Genomic DNA, 22,068 nt, shown 5'->3' on the forward strand with positions numbered 1-22,068 from the left:
GCATCAAAACTAACCCAATTTCAAACTTCAAATATTCCTGCATAATTTTATTTCCTTCAGAAATAAACTGAAAAGGGGAATTTTTCAGTTTATTATTCAAAATTGACTGATTTATTTGTGAAATAATTAATTTTATTACATTTATTCTTATTTTGGTTAATTGAGGGTTCCTAATTAGGCAGTTTAGAACACGCTGGAGGAGTTGGAGGGAATAAATGAAGAGAGGTGAAGAAGAAGAAGAAGGGTTTGTAGAGAATAGAGAGAAAACATTAGAAGAAGAAGAAGAAGATGATGATGATATTGTAAATTGTTCAGAATTTATTATTTCTTCATTCTTTTCTTTTCCTTTTTCCTCCTCCTCTTTTCTTTCTCCTTTTCTTTCTTCTCTTCCTTCTTCTTCTCTTCCTTCTCTTTCCTCCTCCTCCTCCTCCTCCTCCTCTTCTTCTTCTTCTTCTTCTTCTTCTTCTTCTTCTTCCTTCACCACAAACTTCATCGCAAACAATGACAGAAATTCTTTCATAGGAAACATTTCAATCAACTTGATGAAATGTTCAGTGAAAGAAAACTTAAACAAAGAAGAAGCAAAATGAAGAAGAGAAACAAGAAGATGGTATTTGGAAGGAGAAAGAATGAAGATGTTGTTTGTTTCTTCTTCTCTTTCTTCTTCTTCTCTTTCCTCTTCTTCTCTTTCCTCTTCTTCTCTTTCTTCTTCTCTTTCTTCCTCTTCTTCGTTATTTATTTCTTCTTCTTTCATTATTCCTTCTCTTCCTTCTCTTCTTCCTTTCCTCCCCTCCTTCTCCTCCTCCTTCTCCTTCTTCACCTCCTTCTCCTTCTCCTTTTTCACCTCCTTCTCCTTCTCCTTCTTCATCTCCTCTATTTCCTCTTTCAACCACAAAAACACCTCTTTTCCTATCCCTCTCTTCAAAATCTTGTTTATCGAATGGATTTCTTTGTTCATTGCAAATCGCATTATTTCTATCAAAACACTCATATTTCTGTCATTTTTGTGTCTTTTTAGGCAAAAAAGAAAAGAAGAAGAAGAAACAAAAGACAATTTTGAGGAAGTTATATGTGGAGTACGCGAACTTTGCTGGATTTGTGGTTGATTTTGAGATGAGAATGAAGAAGAAGAAGAAAGAGAAGAAGAAGAAAGAGAAAGAGAAGAAGAAGAAGATGATGATGATGAAGGAATATGAAATGAAGAAATGTTTGTTTCTTTTATTTCTTCTTCTGTTTTTTCCAATTTTATTTCTTTTTCTTCCTCTTTTTTGAATTTCTCTTTTTCTTCTTCCTCTTCCTCTTCTTCCTCTTCTCTTGCTTCTCTTGCTTCTCTTCTTCCTTCCTCTATGATTTTCTTATATGCCACCAAATACCCTTCTTCCATCATCTTCTTCTTCACATCCATGTCATTCGACTTGCTCAATCCATTTAGGGCAAATAGAGAGGATGATACAAGAAGTGGATTGGAATGACTAAAGAGAAGAAGAAGAAGAAGAAGAAGAAGAAAAGGAGAGAGAGGAAAAGGAAAAGGAAGAGGAAGAGGAAGAGAAAGAGAGAGAGAGAGAGAGAGAAAGAGAAAGAGAAAGAGAAAGAGAAAGAGAAAGAGAGAGAGAGAGAGAGAGAGAAAGAGAAATAGAAAGAGAAAGAGAGAGAAAGAGAAATAGAAAGAGAAAGAGAGAAAGAGAAAGAGAGAAAGAGAGAGAGAGAGAGAGAGAGAGAGAGAGAGAGAGAGAGAGAGAGAGAGAGAGAGAGAGAGAGAGAAGAAGAAGAAGAAGAAGAAGAAGAAGAAGAAGAAGAAGAAGAAGAAGAAGAAGAAGAAGAAGAAGAAGAAGAAAGGAAAATAAAATATTATAAAAATAAAATATAAAATATAAAATAAAACAATAGATTTATTAGTAAATTTTCAATGGACAGTTTTCAGTGAAAAAGGATAAAGAAAGAAATAACAAGGAAAAGAAATAACAAAAAGAAAAGGAAACATTTATTTCCATCACAAACTGTAAGAAAAATTCTATCAGAGGCAGAATGCTACGAAATCGAATGAGATGTCTATTGGCTAAATACAAAAAGAGGAAGACGGAAAAGAAGAAGAAGTAGTAGTAGAGGAAGAAGAAGAAGAAGAAGAGAAAGAGAAAGAGAAAGAGGAAGAGGAAGAGGAAGAGGAAGAGGAAGAGGAAGAAGAAAAAGAAGTAGAAGAATATATATTTTAATTAGAAAATAAACAAACAAACAAAAAATATAAACAATTCCTTTCATTTTTTTTTTGTCAAAAACAGTCTCATTTTTCCCTTTTCCATTAAAAAAAATGTGATTTAGCAAAAATATATCAAATAAATAAATATAATATAATATTAACTTTAAATATAAACCTTCTCTCTCTCTCTCTCATTCACTCACTCACTCTCTCTTTCTTTCTTTCTTTCTTTCTTTCTTTCTTTCTTTCTTTCTTTCTTTCTTTCTTTCTTTCTTTCTCTTTGTCTCTCTCTTCTTTCTCTTTCTCTCTTTCTCTTTCTTTCTCTCTCTCTATCAACATACAAGGCAATATTGTTAGCATTCCCAATGCTACAAGTGCTCTTGCCACTTCTGCTACATCAAATTCATTTTCATTCATTTGAAATTCTTTTTCCTCTTCCTCTTCCTCCTCCTCCTCCTCTTCTTTCTCTTCTTTCTCTTCTTTCTCTTCTTTCACTTCATTCTTCTCTTCATTCTTCTCTTCCTCCTCTTTCTTTTCACTTTCTCTATCTTCTCTTCCTCTAAAAATCCATTTCTTCTCTTCCTCCTTCCTCCTTCTCTTCATATTCCCTTCTCTTTCTCTTTCTCTTTCTCTTTCTCTTTCTCTTTCTCTTTCTCTTCCCCTTTTATTTCCTTCTTCTTCTTTTCCTCCTCCTTCCAAACAAAACAACATTTTGCATATTTCTTCTTCTTCTTCCCTCTTCTCCTTCTCTATCCTCTCCTTCTCCTTCTCAAACATATCATCCAATTTACTTTCTCTTTCCTTCTCTATTTCTTCTTCTCTTCTCCTCTCTCTTTCTTCTTCTTCTCTGAACTCCCTTTCAAATTCTTCCATCTCTTCCTCTTTCTTCCACAAATCTTCATCTTCTTCTCTCTCCTTCTTCTCCCTCTCTTCCTTCTCTTCCTCATTTTCCCCAACAATAAACCTTTCTCCATCCATATATATCACTTGGTTTTCTATTCTTTTCCTCTTTTTTATGTGTTCTCTTAACATCTCAATTTCTTTCTCCACCACTTCCTTCTTCTCCAAAATGGAAAAATTGTCAAAATTCTTTGGTCGATTGAATTTCAAAGCTGTTTTATTGTTCTTCTTCTTCCATTCTCTTTCGATTTCTCGCTTTCTTTCTCTCTCTTCTTTTCCTATCTTTCTTCTTCTTCTTCCTTCTCTTTCTCTTTCTCCTCTTCTTCTTCTGTTTATTTCTTCATTTTCTCCTTCTTCTTCCCCAACTTCTTCTGTTCCATCCAATCTTGCATATACTATTCCATCTCCTCTTCTTTCTTCTCCCTCTCCTTCTCCCTCTCCTTCTCCCTCACCTTCCATCGCCTTCCTCTTCTCCTCCTCCTCCAATGTCCTTGCCAAAGCTTCGTCTTCTCTAGTTGCCTGGTCATTCAAAAGGATTCTGTTCGTCATAATTTGCCTTTCCATTTCTTCTCTCTGCTTCTCGTTTAATCTTCTTTCGGCTTCTTGGATGGAGGGGAGGAGGAGGAAGGAGAAGGAAGATGAGGTGGAAGAAGAAGAAGATGATGATGATGGGTAAATTGAAGAGGAAGAGGAAGAGGAAGAAGAAAAGGAAGAGGAAGAGGAATATAATGGTGCTGCTGGTGGTGGTGGTGATGATGATGATGATGACGGAAATTCACTAACATTAACTGAACAACCGCTTTTCAACTTCTTTTCTTCATATTTTACTTCTGTTTTTGTTACATCCTCTTCCATCATTATAACAGCATTCATCTCATTCTTCGTCATCGTCTTCTTCTTCTTCTTCTTCTCCCTCTCTTCCTTTTCTTCTCTTCTTCTCTTCCTCATCTCCTCCAACTTCATCTTTTTATATCCTTCTCTTAATCGTTTAGCTTCCTCCTTTTTTTCATTTTTTTCCTTTTTCTCCCTCTCTTTCGCTTCTTCTATGAAATCTTTCAAAATTTTACTCAGAAACCATAAAATTCTTTCTGTTCCTCTGTTTTCGTGTCTTAATGGGCGGTAACTAAATAGGAAGCATAGAACATACGAGGCAGCCTGCCGAAGTGAAAGAGGAGTTTGATTGAGGAATGGGATGGTGAGAGAGAAGCGAGTGAGTGATTGAGAATAAGAAGAAGAATTTGAGGATGATGATGATGATGAGATATTATTAATATCTTCTGATAACTTTGAATCTATCTCAGCATTTCCCTCTTTATCTTGTCCTTCTCCTTCTCTTTCTCTTTCACCTTCAAATCCCAAATTCTCATTCACTTCTCTTCCATTCAATTGAAACAGAAACGGGGAATACAACATGGGCGGCTGCTTAATCAGAGCAAACAACACATTCACAAGCGGAATTCCTTCAATAGAGACGAGGCGGGTGAGGGAATTAACCAGAGCGAATAGAAGGCTGGGGAAAGTGGTGTGATGTGAAAAGGAAGAAGAGGAAGAGGAAGAAGATGGAGAAGAAGATGGAGATGTAAAAGAAGAAGGAGATGTTGATGAAGAGGCAGAATTTGGCTTATGCAAATCGGTGGAGCGAACAAAAGACGAAGAAGCAGCACAAAAAATAACAGTGTTCATAAGGCGCAACGTTTGCTCAAACAAAAAAGTTAGTTTTTTCTGCAGTGTATAAGAATGGATGTCTTTGGATCCCATATTGCATATTGCATTGAATAACAATGTAAAAATGGTGGAAATGCTGTCGCAATCTCCATTACTGAAAAAATCACATTTTTTCTGCATTTGCAACGCCACATTTATTCCGGACAGAACATACAGTATATCGTCTTCCGAAATGTTTCCACATAGAATAACTTTTGTTGCATCAAGAAGTACGGTAAAAGGTGAAGATATCTTGAAGATCAGCCGATGATAAGATAGGTGTACTATATGACTATAATAAAGCTTCAGTAAAACAGAAAAGCATGATAAAATAATATCTTTACGTTGAGACTAAAACAACTGTGTTATTGAAAAAAATGGAAAAGCAAACATACTTTCATGAAATTATTAATAATTTTGCCAATATAAAAGGAAATATAAGCTTTAGTTTGATTCGCTTTGCTATCTTTTATGAAGCTAAAATTATCGAGGAAATCCTAAGAAAAATCAAAAATATAATAAAAAGTTGAATTTCACATTTGACTTTCAACAACAAATGAAAAAAAACATTTTTACAATGATCTTTATAATGAATTGTATTTAAAAAGTCCGTTAGCATGTTGTACTTCCAACGTTTTTTATCTAATAGAACATTAAAAATGATGTTAACGAAAATTAAGAAAATAGTTTTATTCATAAATTGCTTAGTACCATTTAATATGCAAATTCTATTTATTCCTTCTCTCATATTTGGTTTGCCAGGATCTTCAAATATTAAAAAAAATTGAGATTAAAAGATTTATGTCGAATAAATAGTATAATGGTTAATTATGGTTTTGTTTAAAAGAAATTGTTGGAATAATTCTCTAATGTTGTTTATGTGTGCTTTTGATGATTTGTATTGAAAAAAATAATGTGATTAAGTGTGTGTTTATTTGAAATACAAATTATTTCTAATTGAATTAATAATGTGAAATGAACTTGAAATAATAAACGAACTTTTTGTCTTGTAATAATCTTGTTGACGTATGAGTTGAGTAAAATAACGGCAAGATTTAAGAAAGGTGATCTTTTTTACCATTTAATATTAATAATTGGTAAAAAAGATCACCCCTCCAGGTTCAAACCTTCGAGCTACCAATTAGCAAGTTTGTAAGCAAGTCGTTGGTGATGATCAGCTAGAGTGCTCTAACGTTTCTAAACTTTTCTTACACAAACATTTATATCAATACCGTAACAAAAAAAATGATCAAAAAATGAACGTCTTCTTCAATGTGCAAACCCTTAAAAGAAGAGCGTGAACTTGGCCTTTGCGACAAGGAAAGTTTGGGTTGTTCATGTCGGTCGAAAGGATTTGCATGAGTCGAGAGGTTTCGTTTTTTTTTTAATTCTAGGTTAATTCCATTTTTTCGTTCTTAATTTATAAAATTATTGTTGATGTTCATAAAAAAATAAATAAATCGTAAATATTAAGTTCAATTAGAAAATTTTCTACTCAAAATATTTATGTTGGAGAAATCAAAATTGTTATGAATCAAACGACTTGCTCATTCATCCACTAATGTTGTTTTCTGCGCGTTGCAAGGATAATTATCACTTGTTTTTTGCTTACCGCATAAATTATTTAAATTATCACATGAATCTATTTGCTCTCAAAATTAAAAAAAATGTTTTTTATATAATTAAAAACATGCATTATTAGCAAAAGCAACCGTTTCTGTTAATAAATATTTTTATTTTAATGCATTATGCAGAAAGAACAAGCCCTCGCCACAAAATCGACGAGATTAAAGAAGAAAATTTAAAGAGTGAACAACCGGAGAAGTTTTATGACTTTTTCACGAACAACCCACAGCTATTACAAATCCATTTATTCAGAAAAACAATAATGATAGTCAAACAAGTTGATAACAGGATAAAAAAGGAAACAAAGACAAATTTTTGTATTTTCTTATATAATGATGCTGAGGAAATGTTTGAAGCTTGTGATTCAGCTTTATAAATGCGAATTAGTGATTTCCTAACAGAAAATTATGAACTGAGAAGGGCCAAATATTGACAACAATTGCGGTTCATATTTTGTCAGCGCATTAAAAGAATGCTGATCATACTCACCTGCTTACAGATCGTTTTTTGAATACCTCGAGAGTTTATTCAACCAGTGCTTTCATGCCGTTACTATCGTACTCACACAATGTCGAACACTCTAAAATTCGAGGCCGTTACAGATTGTGGATATCTTTTAAGCTTCCAACACCAATTTGTCACTGCATCATCGAACACAATAATAACGCAAACAAAAACACAGCACAATGGCTGAGCAGGCATTCATCTAACTATTCCTGGATTTAGCAACATTTTCGAACATCGCTTCGTGTGAAAGGCATATTTTCTATTGTTGGCTCATAGGATTCAAAATGATCCAATTCCCAGGAATGTTTCAAAGAAAAATTTTGAAAAGAGACTTAAATTACAAATTAACAAAAATGCAATCAAACATATAATAACCTCAGATTGTTCATCTTTCGGTGCATTCTGTAGAAGATTTGAATAGTAGGGTAATCTGCAGATGTGAACCAGCAGCAATTATTAAAGAAAAATGAAGTTGGTAGTGAAAAATGAAGCACTGTCAGAACATATCCAATCGAGAAAGAAGGAAGGTCACACATATGTTTGAAACAATCACAATTATTGTGAAAGAAGAAGCAATTTCGAAACTGGAATAAAATTAGTTGAAAATTCTGTAGATGAAATCGTTATGAAAACCATTTGTTGTTATTATGTCCTCGATTCATCTGCTATGTTTTTTTAAGTATCATCGATTTTATTCAGATTTCGTTTTCCTTTTGACTTTTTTGAAATATATAAAAGAATTGTTTGAAATTCTTACCTTTTTTTCTAGGCTGTTCTTTTGGCAACATTTTTGCCTAGATCAATTAATGATTCAATCTTTCTCCAACTTCACTTTTCATTTTTGTTGTAGTATTCTAATCCCATAAAACTTATAATATCATCTTTTTTTTCAAAACTCTTTTTCCTCTTCCATTTTTATTTATGTACTCTGTTTAGTTTTTAATTTCACTTCCAAAAGCTGCTTCAATTTCCTCCACTTCTCGATTTCATTCACATTATCACATTTTTGAAAGGTTATCGAATTGAAATATGCGACAGAGAAAGCACAGAATTCTCCCAGATTTAACGAATCCTGCGGAAATGTTGATCAATCTATTTTTACTGAAAAAAAGGAGAGATACAATATATTTGAGTGATAGTAAATAATTTCTGTTCTTGTGAAAAAAAAAGATTTCATAAAGCTTCCCGAGATATTCTTTTAAAAAAAGTTTAATCTCAAGCAGGAAGACAAGTTTGCAGCTTCTATCTAACTTCTTGAAACAAAATTTATATTTTTCGTTGAAGAATTGTTCCGTTGCTCTATAAAAGTCTTTCCCAAAGGCTATTTGAAAAAAAGAGAATTGAAAAACCTGCGGCCAACGAGTTCTTATTTTAGTCAGAAACAATTGCTCAACAAAATATCACAAAATCAATACAAACATAATAAATTGACAAAGAAATCTAAGAGAATATCCATGAAGACATCAGTTCAATGATGTTTTTTTCAATGTTGTTCCTCACTCTGGTATTTTCCTTTCGAATTGCGTTTTTTCATGGTTGGGGCACTCTCTATACAAAATCTCGCATATGCAAAGGTTTTTCCGATCTTTTGTCACCATCACTCTTGCACTTTTGTTATTCAATCTATGCATTCACTTCCTTCAATTAATTGCCTTTATCTTTAGCCAGGATTAAAAAGCTGTGTTTCTTGTTATTGGATCAACTCTGAAACATCCTCTTCAAACTTGTGAAGCTCGAAATAAACATTTCTCAAATCTAACTGTCCAAATTTTTAGAATTATTTCTTATAACAGGTGTCAAGATCGTTCAAACACTCAGCGTGTGGAAGTGTTAACTAGTTCTGAGAAGTTTTTTGCAAACAACGTATAAAATTCCAAAGTCAAAATATACACTTGAAAACATAATTAAACATGCAACTTCTTTTTCAATGTTCTAATTTTGCTAATAAAATTTAATTCTTTATTAAATCCTGGAAATCAAATTGCCAAGAGAAAAAATGATATCAAAAAAGAAAATCCGTTCGACAGGTTGATCTTTTGACCGACCGATCTTTGTCAATCGACTGATCTCGACAAACACCTTCGATTACGCATTAAAATGTTTTGAAAAATCATTTTTCAAATAAAGAATTTCTTGTTCGTAAAAAATATTTAAGCAAATATAAGATAAATTTATAATTATTATGAACAACAAATAAATATTATTTTTATATATTTCTGATTCACAAATTTGATCAAAAACAAGACATCTGTTTTGTCGGTCGACTTGTTTAGTAACTCATGAAATGTCGGTCCGTCGCAGGGGCTTATCGTGAACATAACTGAAAACCCAAGAACTGTTACGCTAACCCTACAACCAAAACCAAGTAATTTATACATAGATTACTTTTGAATTTTAACCTTAGAAATAAAAAAATACTGGCTCAGATCAAATCTGCCCACCTTTCTTAAATTAAGCCATAATCACTCCTGAAGTAGATAAATACGTTGTTTCCCAAGCACCTTTAATTTTTTTTTAAATGAACGGAGAAAATTATTGATACACCTTTCATTATTCAAAATCAATAAACTAATTATTAGATTTTGGAAAACTAATTATACAAAATTGTTAAGCTTATTATTCATAATTGATCGTTTTGAGTATTTTTTCATAAAATTATTAGTGATAAATTTGTCACTAGCAGAGTGTCGAAAATAGCCCGCAATATAATATCCTGTCATTATTTTTGAAAATGATGAGAATTTGAACCTCTATTTCAATTTTTTGTTAACAACATAAAAATGTCCACTTTTTCTGAAAAAATACATCAAGAGTGGAATCATTTAATTACATTAAAATTTGTGACTAACAAGATGTTCTCAAGAAAATTGTTTTTGAAATTTTTTTTTAAAACAACAATTTCGTTATTCATATGGTTGATTTTTTTTGATTTCATAAAAAAAGATCAAAAATCGAAAAAAATAATCTATTGTGGTATTAAAGATATTTTAACGAATGTTGATTAATCATAAGTACTTCGCTTTTATTATTGTAGAATATATTTTTGTTTTATTCATATAATCAAAAAAACATACCTTTTTAATGTTCAAAAAAAACCTTTTTCATTTTAATCATAAATTTTTAGAAAAATTGAAAAATCAAACATTATGAGGAAAATAATAGTTTTGTAACTTGCAAAACAAATCTTTGAAAGGAAATAATTAAAATAGAAGAATAGAAGAGATGATAAGAAAACAAAATTGATGATTTCTATGGAACATTATCAATTATTTTTCTTTCTTTCATCTTTTCTGTGACTTTGCATAGCCACATATCACATTTCTTTATATTCGATTCAGTAGCTTTATAAATCGTTGAACTATATTATGGGGGAATCAATAATCAATGAATTAAAACAACTCAACCCCAACACTTCTCTCTTTATTCTTTGTACAAAAATCCTATTCACATGTCGTTCTCAATTTACCTCTCTTCTTCCTTCTATTTCATCTCTGCCTCGTCCAAATCCTTTTTTCAAAAATATCACTTTTGCTCTTTATTCTTTTTCTATCCAATTGAATCTCTTTTCCTCTGCCATGCCTCCATCACCACACTGACTCTCTCTTGACATCTCCTTCTGAACCATGAGTAGTATTGTCTCAGCATAGCATAACCAGCAAATAACCGTTTGTAACATGATTTTGCTAAACACCTAGTTCAACTGATTCTGTGTGATCGAGGAGGTGAACGAAATAGGAAGATGAAGAGGAGGCGGAAGAGATGTTTTTTTCGCGTGCGTGTTTCTAACTGAATCTGTGATAGAACCTCTATTTGCTTTCATAGGAAACATCATTCAGAAAGACAACTCGGTTGTTGGGAATGACAGAACACACGCATTAGGCTATTGGGATGTGGACTTGTTTATATTTCTCGATGGATACTTTGCTGACATGGTGTAAGTGGATGGTGTATCTGACATCAAAGCAATATATTGTGAGTTTACAAAGGCGATCTGCAAGTGCATGCACAATGCGATGGGGCTTCTGAAGAAGGTGCAGAACATAAGGCAGAAATCATTGCATGCGCCGATAAATAGTGAATATATATGCGAGTGACAACCAAAGAGAAAAAGTTGTTGAAATGGCACACAAAAAAGAAGAAATTACCTCAAATATGCGTTTGATGAAATTAACATTACTTGTCTGCTGTAAATTCAGCTGTTTCATTAAATTTTCCTTCAAATAAGAATTTCCTCAAAATCACTTTCCTTCATCGGTTCATCTTCTGCGACATATTGAAGGCGCGTGACGTTGTGTAACCTGCCAAACGCTATTTTGGTACTCATCCATTCACAAAAGGATTGCTCTGATACTCTTTCTTTTTTATCTGTGCCTCTTTCAGCTTCCAAATGAAAAAGTCTAAATCGATTTTTCTTTAAAATTACGTGCCTTCTAATCAGCTTTTCTTGGTTTAATATTGAATCATTTCTGTTGATATATAATTTCAGCCGTTATTCTGTGATTGAATAAATATTCCTTTTGTGCTTCCAAATTGATATGAAAGGCGAAACATACTGTTGGATCTGACGGTTGTTGAATGAAATGAAAGAAATTCGTTCAAATCGCCTTTTTTTTCCCCAAAAAACAATTATGAAAGAAATGAAGGCGTAATCGACGATTGATTAGCCGATACGAAGAAATGCAGATGAAATAATTTATGGCCCACATGTCGGCTCTACCAAATTGAATGGCATAAATGAATCAGAAGGCCTATGATCTGATCAAATGCCAGCGGTAGGAATACAGCAAAGAGGAAGCATAAGAAGATGGAGAAGAAAAGGAAACAATGATTGGAGAAAGTGTAGAAGTTCAGATGAAATTGAATTGAAGCGAAACGACAAATCTTCTTCTCTGTCAAAGAAAATCATTATTTTCTCCTTCACCACTCCTCAAATACAACATTTCATAATTTTAAATTAAATTTCATAAAAACAGTGCCATCAGTTGTCCAATGTTCATCTCCATCGTTCTTCTCCTTTTCTTTCTCTTTTCATCATTCAACACTTTTTCCCAAACTGTTCTTTGCTCAGTCACATTTGTAACGATTATCCAATTCGAACTTCTCCTTCTTCTCCTTCTCCTTCTTTTCCCTCTTCAGCTCTTTTAACTCATTAAAAGATCGTTCATTGTTCTCTTTTCTTTCTCAGTGTGCAATTACTAAATACTTTCTCATTCCGCTCATTTGCTGAATCTTCTCTCTTCTGAATCTTGTTGAAACTTTGCGGAGTTTTTGTTTCTTCTCTTTCGCTTCCTCCTCCGCTGAATGAATTTTAATCTTCTTTGAATTCGCTTCATCCAGCCACCTTCACTTCTCGCTGCTCTCTGTGTTTGCATCTATTCCATTGCTCTCGCCTCTGCTTCGTCCTCTCTTTGCCTTTTTCTCATCTTTCATTAATAAGTCTTCCACATTTAACTCATCTTTATTATTATCAAATCATATTTCTTCTTCTTCCTATTCCTCTTCTTTATTGTCATAATCATTTCATCTATCTTATCTTCTCCTTCTCCTCCTCCTCAACTTCCACTTCTTCCTTTGCATCCTCATCCTCGGCAGAGTGTTAAAACAGCTGCCTAATGTGTTGCGTCTCAGAAATATGACTTCTCACTCCTGGAATATCACCTTCCGCGAACATTCTTGCAATGCAGGAGTTGTCTTCAGAAAGTTGTTGTACGGACGATGTAGAAGTTGATGATCGATCTGGTGATGGGATTGCAAGGGGAGAACATCGAGATGGAGTTGTTTGGCTAATCGCGAAGGTGAAAGTGCTGGACAACAAGAAGACAAACGACCTGAGGCTTCAGCTGTGCTCGCTAGACTGGCTGGTGTGAATGAGAACAGCATTGCTGTTCTGACCAAGAGAAAAAGAGTCATTTCACATGCAAATTCCGTATCGTGAGCCATAAGCGGTGTACACTTTGTTGTTGCATGATAGGTTGCTGAAGGAGCCTTGTGGATGCTGTAAGGCGCCTCCATTTATTGAGCAGGCCTCGAGTGTCACTGAAGGGCAACAGCGGAAAACGGATGTGCTCCCAAGAGACGATGGAGCCCCGCTTTGGGTAATGGTTTCGCTGGCTGATACACGGGCTGTGCCGCTGTTTCACTAGTATATGTAGCTGTCGGGCTGGTCGAAAGAAACAGAAGGAAAGAAGGAATGAATCATACTGAAGTAGCTTTCTGGCTGATTTGGTACAGAAGAAGCAGAAGAAGAAGAAGAAGAAGGGGGATTGCTCATTGGATTGAGAAGAACAATGCTGCCAGTTTTAATGGCGAGATCTGTAGCGATGAGATGCTCGAGAGAGTAGCTGGAGCCGTCATCCAACGCAAGCACAACAAAGACTGTATTAAGGGCGGAGAGGTTAATGAGAGAGAGAAAGAGGGAGGAAGCGGGGAGAGTGAGAAGAGCAAGGTGGGTGAGGTGGAGGGAATGGACAGATATGCTGAAGAGGCGAAGTGTGCCCCTGCAAGCACAAAGAAGTGTGGAGTTGAGGTGGGTATGCTTGTCGGCTGTCGAAAAGAGGGAGGGGGAGACGGCAAGGGATCAGTCGAGGAGGCAGAAAACAGAAGAGTGGGTAGATGCGAAGGAAAAGTGGCAGCTGGTGAGGATGCAGGTATTGAGAAAGGTAATAACCGCAGACTGATCGGCAGGCTGATCAGGGATATGAAAATGGGGGTGGCAATATAAACGTAGGCAAGACTCCCCGAGATGAACTCAACTAGGATGTCTGTAAGAAGGATATGGGTTTCGATGGAGAAGGATTAGATCCATAAAATGTTGAAGAGCGCTCTCGACGCAGAGGATCAATGGGCAAGCGGATGAACCTGTGTCTTTGTCGACGAATATTTATTGGGCGCAGTAGAAGAAGACGAAGGAGATGAGGTCAGGATCGACATCGAGGTCGAGGCCGAGATAGGAGGAGTCGGAGCCGCAGATGGAGGTGTTTGAGGCGAGAGAGGTTTGGGCGAAAATGGAAAAGATGAGTCCATTGATTTGGTAGGGGGCGCTGGAGCAGCGAAGAAATACATTCTTGCCCACAAAGGCGCGTTCAAGTCGAAGCGGAGGTCGAGGATGGAAAGAGAGATGACATGTGAGCTTTCGGGCTTGGAGTTGTCAATAAGCAGCTCGCTGCATCTGACGGTTAAGCCATATCAGATGCACTAGGCGAGGATGCATGCCGATGTGCACACAAACTCTTCTTCTGGTTAATTGGAATGAATGATCGATATTCAGGGATCAGCCGAGTGTCTTCGTGAGTGGAAGTCAAAGCCCTTTGCACGTGAGCGCAATATTGGTCATGTTTATCTTGAAAAACGCCGCAAGAGGGATTGAATACTTGAAAATGGCTGTAAATTGCTTGAATCCGCTGAGTTCATCGAGAAAGTCCAAATCTAAACTGGTCAGATCCCAGTTGAAATGGCAGGTATCCGCTTCGGCCAGCTGCATGCTTCCTGATGCAAACGTTGTTTTATCCTTCGAAGAATCGCAATTGGCAAACGCCACATTGCCGCTCCAAAATGCAACATGCCACCAAGCCCGTTGCTCCCTTTTTGGTACTACACCTGAAGGTCATGAAGTTCTTCATCTCCTTCCCCAACCATCTTCATGCACTAGTCATCTCTACTCTACTTCTGTGCACTTAAAATGACTCATTCGCTGCACTCCACAACGTTGCTGCCTTTGTGCTCTATCTTCAGAAATATGTCGCTTGACATTTCGCTCAATGTCATCTTCACAGAGTTGATCGCCCTAAGCCTGAAGCTCAACATCTCTTTTTGGGCATCGTCATCGCCAGACGCAACATGTGTCACACTGCAGAAGTGGAAATTTCGTCTTTGATGTAGCACAAGTGTTTATATGAACCTCAAAATGGCTGGTTTCGGACTCAACAGACAGTGCAGAAGGATCTCTGTTAGGAACTTTTTCAGAGCTGCCAGTGAATACAAAAGATTAAGAGTTGCAATAAAGCATTGAGTACAGCAAAGTTGTGATTGGGTTTATCAGCAAGACGACAAAAGGCTGCACCAAAAAAGAGGATGTGGAAGAACGATGGTTGGAGAGGAAGCTGAGGAAGTAGAAGTATAGATGGCCTGTGAGGATATTGCAAATGAACTTAGGAAGCTTTTGATTCATCTGAAGTTGGACTTAATAAGTTGAAATGATATTTATCTTAATGTTTTCATTTTTCATTTTTTCAATAACTTTTTGGATCAATATAGTAAAAAAGAATGACATGTTGAGATACATTTGTTTTTACAAAAAGCAAACAACATAGCATTATTTTTTCGACGTACCTCTTGCTATTGTCTCAAATTTTAGTCTGTATGGTTTACAGATTGTTATTGTTTCTTTGATATGTATTCAGTTTAACAAATCTTTTTTATGCTTTTTAAATAACGTAACAAAACAGAATAAAAAACAGATAAATCAGGCTCATTAAATTTTGAATTCTTGTTGTAAAAACGATTTTGCTCGTGTTCAGTAATTGTGATGAATGATTTGATATTAATTTTTCTAAAAAAAAATATTAAAAATAAAATAAAATATAAAAATAAAAAAAAATGCTTTTATCAAAAATCCACAAACAAATTGTAATTATTATATCCATATCATTTTTTACATTTTTTTCACTTTCCTTTTTCTTTTCAATGCAACCCTTAATGAAAAAGATATTTGATCAAACGTTGGAGTTTTTATGAATTCAATAAAAAATCACCCATATGAATATTTATGGGACATTATTTTTGAAATCATGAATTTCCATATAAAATTTCGATGCCTTTTGAAATCAAATTTTGAACACATGAAAGATATTCAATAAATTAATAAAGCGAATAATTTATTTATTTGTTTTTTTCATTTGCTTTGGGCGATGTGATGATAATAATACGTCACTTTTGTCACAAGTTTTGCACAAAAAAAAAAAAAAAATAAAAATAAAAAAAATAAAAATAAAATAAAAATAAAAATAAAATTAAAAGAAATGAAATGAAATCAAAAAAAATCTTAGAATAATATATTTTTTATTTTTATCATACATTTCCAGCCCACAAGAATTAATTCCATTTTTCACATACAAAATTAAATAATCATATGATACCATAATAACACAAATAGATTAATAAAATAAGTATTTCATATAAATATCTAATTAATTTTGCCCAACGCCCAAAAGAAGTGGATACACACAGATATTCATATGTTTCTTCAAAGTTATTATTCAGCAACAATTTCTTTTTTCCAAACATTCGCATTATCAATATGAATGATGATAACGTAGGTTTAACAGAACTGCATGTTCCAACATATATATAGGAGATATCTGTAACTGAAAAAGTCACTGGTATGTAAATGTTTGTTGCATTTGTATTATTGCGAATAATACTTTTTTCTAATTTTTTTTTGAAGAATTGATTAACGAGCTTGAAGATTGCGATGGGAATGAGCAAAAACGGAAAGTCTAAGAGATGAACGAGGTGATGAAAGAGATGAGTAAATTCGATTTTTAAACCATTTACACAACCGAATTGTTAAATATAATATTAAAAATGATCAAAGAAGAGAAGCTTTCGATGGGTAATGCGTGTTTATTTATAAAGCATGTTGGATATTGCAAACTTTAGAAAAATAGTTGGAGTTTTCATTTTTTAGAATCTATGCTGAAGAAAAGATTTGAGAAAATAATTATTATTGAAAATGAGAATAAAGAAGAAAAGAATGAATATTTGCTGAATGATATTTGTGAATGCTATCTTTTGATTAAAATGGGGTTTTCATGGGAAATCCTTTCTATTTGTATTCGTTGTCTTATGAAAGCTGCATTGAAAAATGAGGAATACAATAAAGCTGACAAAGAAGTGGAAATGGCTTTGCTTACATTAAGAAACACATACAAATTTACTGTTTGAGCACATCAATTTCTTTTTTTTTGTTATTGTTATATTTCTCATTTCTTATTAGTTTATCGAACAAGAACGATATTTGAATGAAATGACAGAAATCATCAATTATCATCAAGAACACTTCAATCTGACGCAACTAGGTTATCAATCAGCTAGGCAGTTTTTGTTCTACAGAATAAGACAACACGAAAGCGTTGAAGAAATGATTGCAAAAGAGATGAAAGTTGTGATAAAGACAAGAAGTGAATTGAAGGAGCATTCAGAGTGCATGGATTGGAAGATAAAAGCAGAGGAAAGAGGAGAAAAGACTAAAGAAGAGCATGCTTTGATGAGATGGTTCTTCGCATTGGCGTTTTTTTAAATACGGAAAGATATGGAATGAGGAATTTGTTGGTCTTTGAGCTGCATGGTTGGACTATTTCGAGCACCATAGGACAATTGCAAAGAAAATTTTGATGAATGCATTTATTTATGTATAACTTCAGCGAACAACATAAATGTTATTGTTGCTTTTTTGTTGGAGAGTGGAGCTATTAATGTTATTTTGGAGGGGATACAGAGATCAATATTGGATGACACAATGGTATTTCATGGCTTAGCAATTTTTGTGAATGTTTCAAGGAAATTGAAATGGAAGAAGAAAGATGAAAAGGAAAAAAAGGAAAGAAAATGTTTGAGAAGGAAAGTGTTTGAAATGATTGAAGAAGAAGAATATGAGGATGTCATCACAAGCTTTCATGGATTGTTTGATTTTTAAACGAAATACTTAATGATCATGAATTATCAGCAATTATTTATAATTATTTTTTGAATGTTTGAGAAAATTAAACGAATGAATTATTGTGATTTTTGATTAACCATATTTCCTTTATTTTCAGTTCATAAAATCGAAATTTTAGTTATTTGATGACTATTTTTCCAATTTATATAAAATTGAAATGAGTGTTTAACATCAGACAACTTTCATGTATTTTGTCATTTTCTACTTTTTATCACTAAATTATCTTCTTCAAATGATTTGTTAACTTAAAAATATCACACCGTTAAAGCAAAATACAATTATAATTTAGCTTCTCAATAACAAATACATAATCTTCTCTTTGCGCAACACTTTCTGTTTCTTTTTCGCATGATTTTTATCATACAATTCAATGTTTCAATTTTTATTCTTTTTTCCAAAACAGAAAAGGAATAAATGAATGAAATAGAATTTGTTGAAAAAGAGTAAGAGGAGCAATTAGAATTTTCAAGCGAATGAAAAGAAAAAGAAGAAGATGAAGCAAAAGATTTGGAATGAATTGAGTGACTAATTTGGAGCACCTGAACAGCTGTCTAGATCTTTAAATGGGGGAAAAACGATCCTCATCTTCCACTAACGGAAGAATGAATTGAAGAAAGCAGGGAGAAGAAAAGAAGAGCGACGAAGCATCTTTTTTTGCGGTCAGTTCAAAGTCATTCTGGATTTTGTGTATATTTGTTAAAAGAGTGTGCATCAGAATCTTCATTCTCCAACTAGTTGCCTATTTCATTTTCCTTCAGATACTTTCCATTCATCCGCTTCTCCTTCACCTTCTCCTTCTCAACTGTCATCCTCAGCTTCAAATGCATGAAATGTTGGGAGTTTCCTTTATTTTGAGCATTCAATCACCAGCGCTTCCGTTGCGATGCAACAAGATGATAGTTAATAACAACCTCTTTCTTCTTCATATTCCTCTTGATGTCATATCGAATTAGAGTAGTAGTGATTGTGATTGTGATTGCTATTATTTATCTTCCAGCCAGCCATCCACATCGCAGTCTTTTCTACCGGGCAGCACGCAGTTTGCGAGTGTATGCCACACACCCATGTTATCGAAGATCCAATTTGGGTGCAGTCGCAAAGGCTGTGCTTGCTCCTGTGCGCAGATGCCTTCTCCGCCTCCACACCCTTTAGACGCACTACCTCTTCATCCTCTGCCTTCACCACCTCTACCACCAACATTGTATTCATGTGTGATGAGATATCCTCTCAGCGGAACAGATTGCTTTGAGACACATCCTCCTCCTCCTTCTTCCACAACTATTATATCTGCAAACAGTTCTGTGCTTTCGAGAGAGAATTCGCTTTCTCTGCCCACTACACATTATTTAAACGTCCCCTCATTCACACGTGCATTGCCATCTACGGCTTTCCTTTCTCCATCTGCAGGCACTTCCTTGTCTCCTTAATATAAGCAATCTGCGAAGTATGTTGTATCTTTTTCTCTTTAACCAACTTCACTTTCATTGTGTTCGCTAACTTTCCTCATCCTCTTCTCCATCCACCTTTTCCACCTCCAACATCATCATTGCCTTCTTCTTTTTCCTTTTCCTCCTTATTCTCTTTCTAAATTCTGTTGATATCAACATTTCAACTGCAGCAAACTGTTCTCCTTCTCCTGGAAACTCTTCTCAAATGGTTTCCTTCGCGCCATCTCCAACTTATTCGTCTCATTCACATTCGTTCCACTCATATCTTTCGTTTTTGTCTTTTTCAAACTTTCTCGGCCGCTTTCTCATACACGATTAACAAAACACATACCATGCTTTATGTTTATCTTCATCTTACTTTTATGTGTCTCTTTATGTTACCACAGTTGCTACTCGGTCCGTGAATTGTGTCAGTGGTTTCTTTTTTTCACTTCTTTCTTGGTTATTCATCGAAGAATGTTTTTTCCTTTTATTAACGTTTATTTGAGCTGTTGATGGAGCATATTTTCCGAAAGAGATCAATGAATATAATTTGTTTAATTTCGTTCGAAATCGTTGCTTGAGGTTGAATTGTTGCGCATCTTCAATAAAAACGAGCTGTTTCCCAACAGTTTGGAATAATCATAAAATACAAATACGACAAATTTATCGCCTTTGATTTATTTTAATAATTATCTTTTTGGTATCAGCCAGCTGATAAGACAAACTTTCATTTTTAGATTTCGACTTCCATGCTTTCATTTATGAAATCTTTGGAAAATATATAATTTTGCATATCCTTTGAAAATTTTGAAAATATAAAGAATGAAAATATGATTTGGTTCATATGCTGCATAATAATTCAAGAAAGAAAAAAAAAATACAAAATCAGCAAATCAATCACCAAAAGAAAAATATATTTGAAAAATAAAAAAAACTATGTACTCGAAAATACATTTTGTAAATACAAAACAGCAAGCAATTACTTTTTCATGAAGGAATATCCAACAAAAGCAACAATAATAACTGCGGCAACTCCAATGATCATTTTTTCCATATGACTGAACATTTCTGGTGAATGCACTGCACATGCTCATCTTTCATTTTGGGGAACACCAGCTAAACATTGCTCAATATGTTGTCCGCATCCTTTCCAAGTCCTTTGTTAAAAATAATTCATTTCTCATAAAAGCAATAATCGAAACAACATCAACTTTATTCAACAAAAAATTAAATAAGAATTTTGATATAAGTTAAATTATTAAACAATTTCACACATGTAACTTTTTGACACATGAAAATTTGAATATTTTTTAATGTTGAATGATCAATGCGCAATCTTTTTTAATGAAATAGTTATTTATTCACAGAAAATTACTTTAAATTCAGGACATGAACAAAAAAATTTAAACTAATATTATTGTTATTATCAGTCTTACTCCAAAAGGAAGTGCTTATTCACATAAAAATCACCACCTTCATCTGAACAAGAATCCACATTTCCTTTTTCCTTCAAGTTCATTCCTCTGAGCCCTTTAACACAAATGAATCCATACAGGTTTGCCTTCTTCAGTTGTCCAATTGCAATGTGGCTATTCTTTCGGCTCTCTTTGAAATGCCTTTTCCAGTCGAAGTGAGTGATACCAGAGAAGGACTTGTTCATCTGAGCAGTCGAATGCGATTCTTCCCCGCCTGTGTTGTCCTTTGTGTACCGCACCTACTTGATGGAGACGCGGGTGGGAAGCAGGGCGAGGAAAGAGTGGAAGGAGATGAGAAGAGAGAAGCAGTGCGGGAGTGCTGGGTGCTGGCTGGAGGAGAACGCAGCAAAGGGGAAGGAATTGTGCTTGACTGGATGTGTTCCTGTGCAAAAAACGATTTTTTGTGCTTTTTCTGTTGTTTCATTGCATTTAGACTGCAAGTTGCTCTGTTTGCCTTGTGATGTTGCTTCAGAAGAAGGCTGGTCACGTTCTTTTGTCGTTTTGTGTTCTCATTTCACTTCGTCTGTGTTCACTTCGTTCTGCTTCAGAATGTCCCTTCTGGTCAGCCCAAACAGCGAAAGCAGTCCATCCACATTGATCCACATGGCGCCTGTTGCCACAAAACGGAGTCTCCATTTCTCTTCCTCACTTAACATGAGCTCTTCAAGAAAGCACAACATCGCCGAAACAGCTGCTGAATGAGCGCTATCTGGAAGCTCTGACTGAAATGTGTTTGAAGATGTCTTGCTTTCAGTGCATTATGTAGATACTTTTCTTTCGTTTAGATAAATTTTGGAGTTGCTTATCTCACTTTCTGTCTTATCCGATAGCTTTCCTTTCTCTCTTTCTCCAATCTCTGCCTTTGTCTCCTCTCCGCCCGCTGTCTCCACTCTCCCCAAAAAGCTCCCTTTGTCTTCCACCCATTTCTCCATCACCTCAAAGTGAACATTTCTTCATCCCTTCAGACACATCTGCAAGAGCTTCTGATCGTCGCACCACAAACCGATCACATCCACGTTCCACACAAACAACTTCTTCATACGCGGCTGCTCAGACAGAATGTGTATAAGTGTATCATCGGTTATGAGAGAAGGCAGCTCAAAGACATACTGAAAGGACCACATTCACAGATCTGACCTATTGAAGCGGAATTCAAAACAAAGTTGCAAAAGTCGATTCATTTGAGCGATAAATGAGGTAACGAGAATAGAAAAAGTGAAAAGTTGACTGGGAGTTGAAGGAAGATGAAGAATTTGATAAGTGTTGACTGGATTCAGGCTCAGGCTCCTGATTGGAATTACGTTCTATCAAATGAACAAACGTCTCCACCTCGTTCTTTGTCCACTCTTCCACAGTTACCAGCTTCGGAACATTTACAGTCTTTGCCCAGTGCCCCACTTCTTTATCAATGGAGAATGTCAGTCAGTTGCTCACTTGCAGCTTCAGAAAAATATCAAGCAGCTGAAAAATCGCAATAATAGCATTATCTTGATAAATAGGCAAAATAAAGACTAT

The 22,068-nt window shown here is 34.7% G+C and overlaps 6 protein-coding genes across 6 annotated transcripts in view; 2 read left to right on the forward strand and 4 right to left on the reverse strand.

Annotated features, from left to right (window-relative positions):
• MONOS_12534fu12535fu12536fu13661 (uncharacterized protein) overlaps positions 1-5,630 on the reverse strand; it is a 14,092-nt gene extending 8,462 nt beyond the window's left edge. The window contains exons 1-6 of the mRNA XM_067865164.1: positions 5,510-5,630; positions 5,367-5,440; positions 5,194-5,295; positions 2,536-5,149; positions 1,999-2,056; positions 1-1,472 (exon numbers count right to left, since the gene is read on the reverse strand). The exon at positions 1-1,472 is cut by the window's left edge and continues 790 nt beyond it. Of these exons, the coding sequence (XP_067723240.1) occupies positions 1-1,472; positions 1,999-2,056; positions 2,536-5,149; positions 5,194-5,295; positions 5,367-5,440; positions 5,510-5,546 (4,357 nt within the window). The 5' untranslated portion in view covers positions 5,547-5,630. The remainder of the gene's footprint in view (positions 1,473-1,998; positions 2,057-2,535; positions 5,150-5,193; positions 5,296-5,366; positions 5,441-5,509) is intronic.
• Positions 5,631-7,210: 1,580 nt separating this feature from the next.
• Positions 7,211-7,593, reverse strand: MONOS_17945 (uncharacterized protein; the record flags this gene model as incomplete). The annotated part of the gene is made up of 4 exons (XM_067870916.1): positions 7,211-7,262; positions 7,307-7,361; positions 7,466-7,515; positions 7,565-7,593. The coding sequence occupies 4 exons, from the start codon at positions 7,591-7,593 to the stop codon at positions 7,211-7,213; spliced, it is 186 nt and encodes a 61-aa protein (XP_067723241.1).
• A 5,016-nt stretch (positions 7,594-12,609) lies between these two features.
• On the forward strand, positions 12,610-13,074 carry MONOS_13662 (uncharacterized protein; the record flags this gene model as incomplete). The annotated part of the gene is made up of 2 exons (XM_067866385.1): positions 12,610-12,792; positions 12,913-13,074. The coding sequence occupies 2 exons, from the start codon at positions 12,610-12,612 to the stop codon at positions 13,072-13,074; spliced, it is 345 nt and encodes a 114-aa protein (XP_067723242.1).
• Positions 13,075-13,256: 182 nt separating this feature from the next.
• On the forward strand, positions 13,257-13,652 carry MONOS_13663 (uncharacterized protein; the record flags this gene model as incomplete). The annotated part of the gene is made up of 1 exon (XM_067866386.1): positions 13,257-13,652. One exon carries the CDS (start codon positions 13,257-13,259, stop codon positions 13,650-13,652), a length of 396 nt encoding a protein of 131 aa, XP_067723243.1.
• Positions 13,653-13,768: 116 nt separating this feature from the next.
• On the reverse strand, positions 13,769-14,572 carry MONOS_13664 (uncharacterized protein; the record flags this gene model as incomplete). Its single annotated transcript, XM_067866387.1, has 4 exons — positions 13,769-14,099; positions 14,156-14,236; positions 14,302-14,438; positions 14,528-14,572. The coding sequence occupies 4 exons, from the start codon at positions 14,570-14,572 to the stop codon at positions 13,769-13,771; spliced, it is 594 nt and encodes a 197-aa protein (XP_067723244.1).
• Positions 14,573-21,062: 6,490 nt separating this feature from the next.
• Positions 21,063-21,485, reverse strand: MONOS_13665 (uncharacterized protein; the record flags this gene model as incomplete). The annotated part of the gene is made up of 2 exons (XM_067866388.1): positions 21,063-21,275; positions 21,324-21,485. The coding sequence occupies 2 exons, from the start codon at positions 21,483-21,485 to the stop codon at positions 21,063-21,065; spliced, it is 375 nt and encodes a 124-aa protein (XP_067723245.1).
• Positions 21,486-22,068: the final 583 nt, after the last annotated feature.

The sequence above is a fragment of the Monocercomonoides exilis genome (genome assembly GCF_001643675.1).
Source record: "Monocercomonoides exilis strain PA203 chromosome Unknown scaffold38-1042076, whole genome shotgun sequence".
In the NCBI taxonomy this organism is placed as follows: domain Eukaryota; phylum Preaxostyla; order Oxymonadida; family Polymastigidae; genus Monocercomonoides; species Monocercomonoides exilis.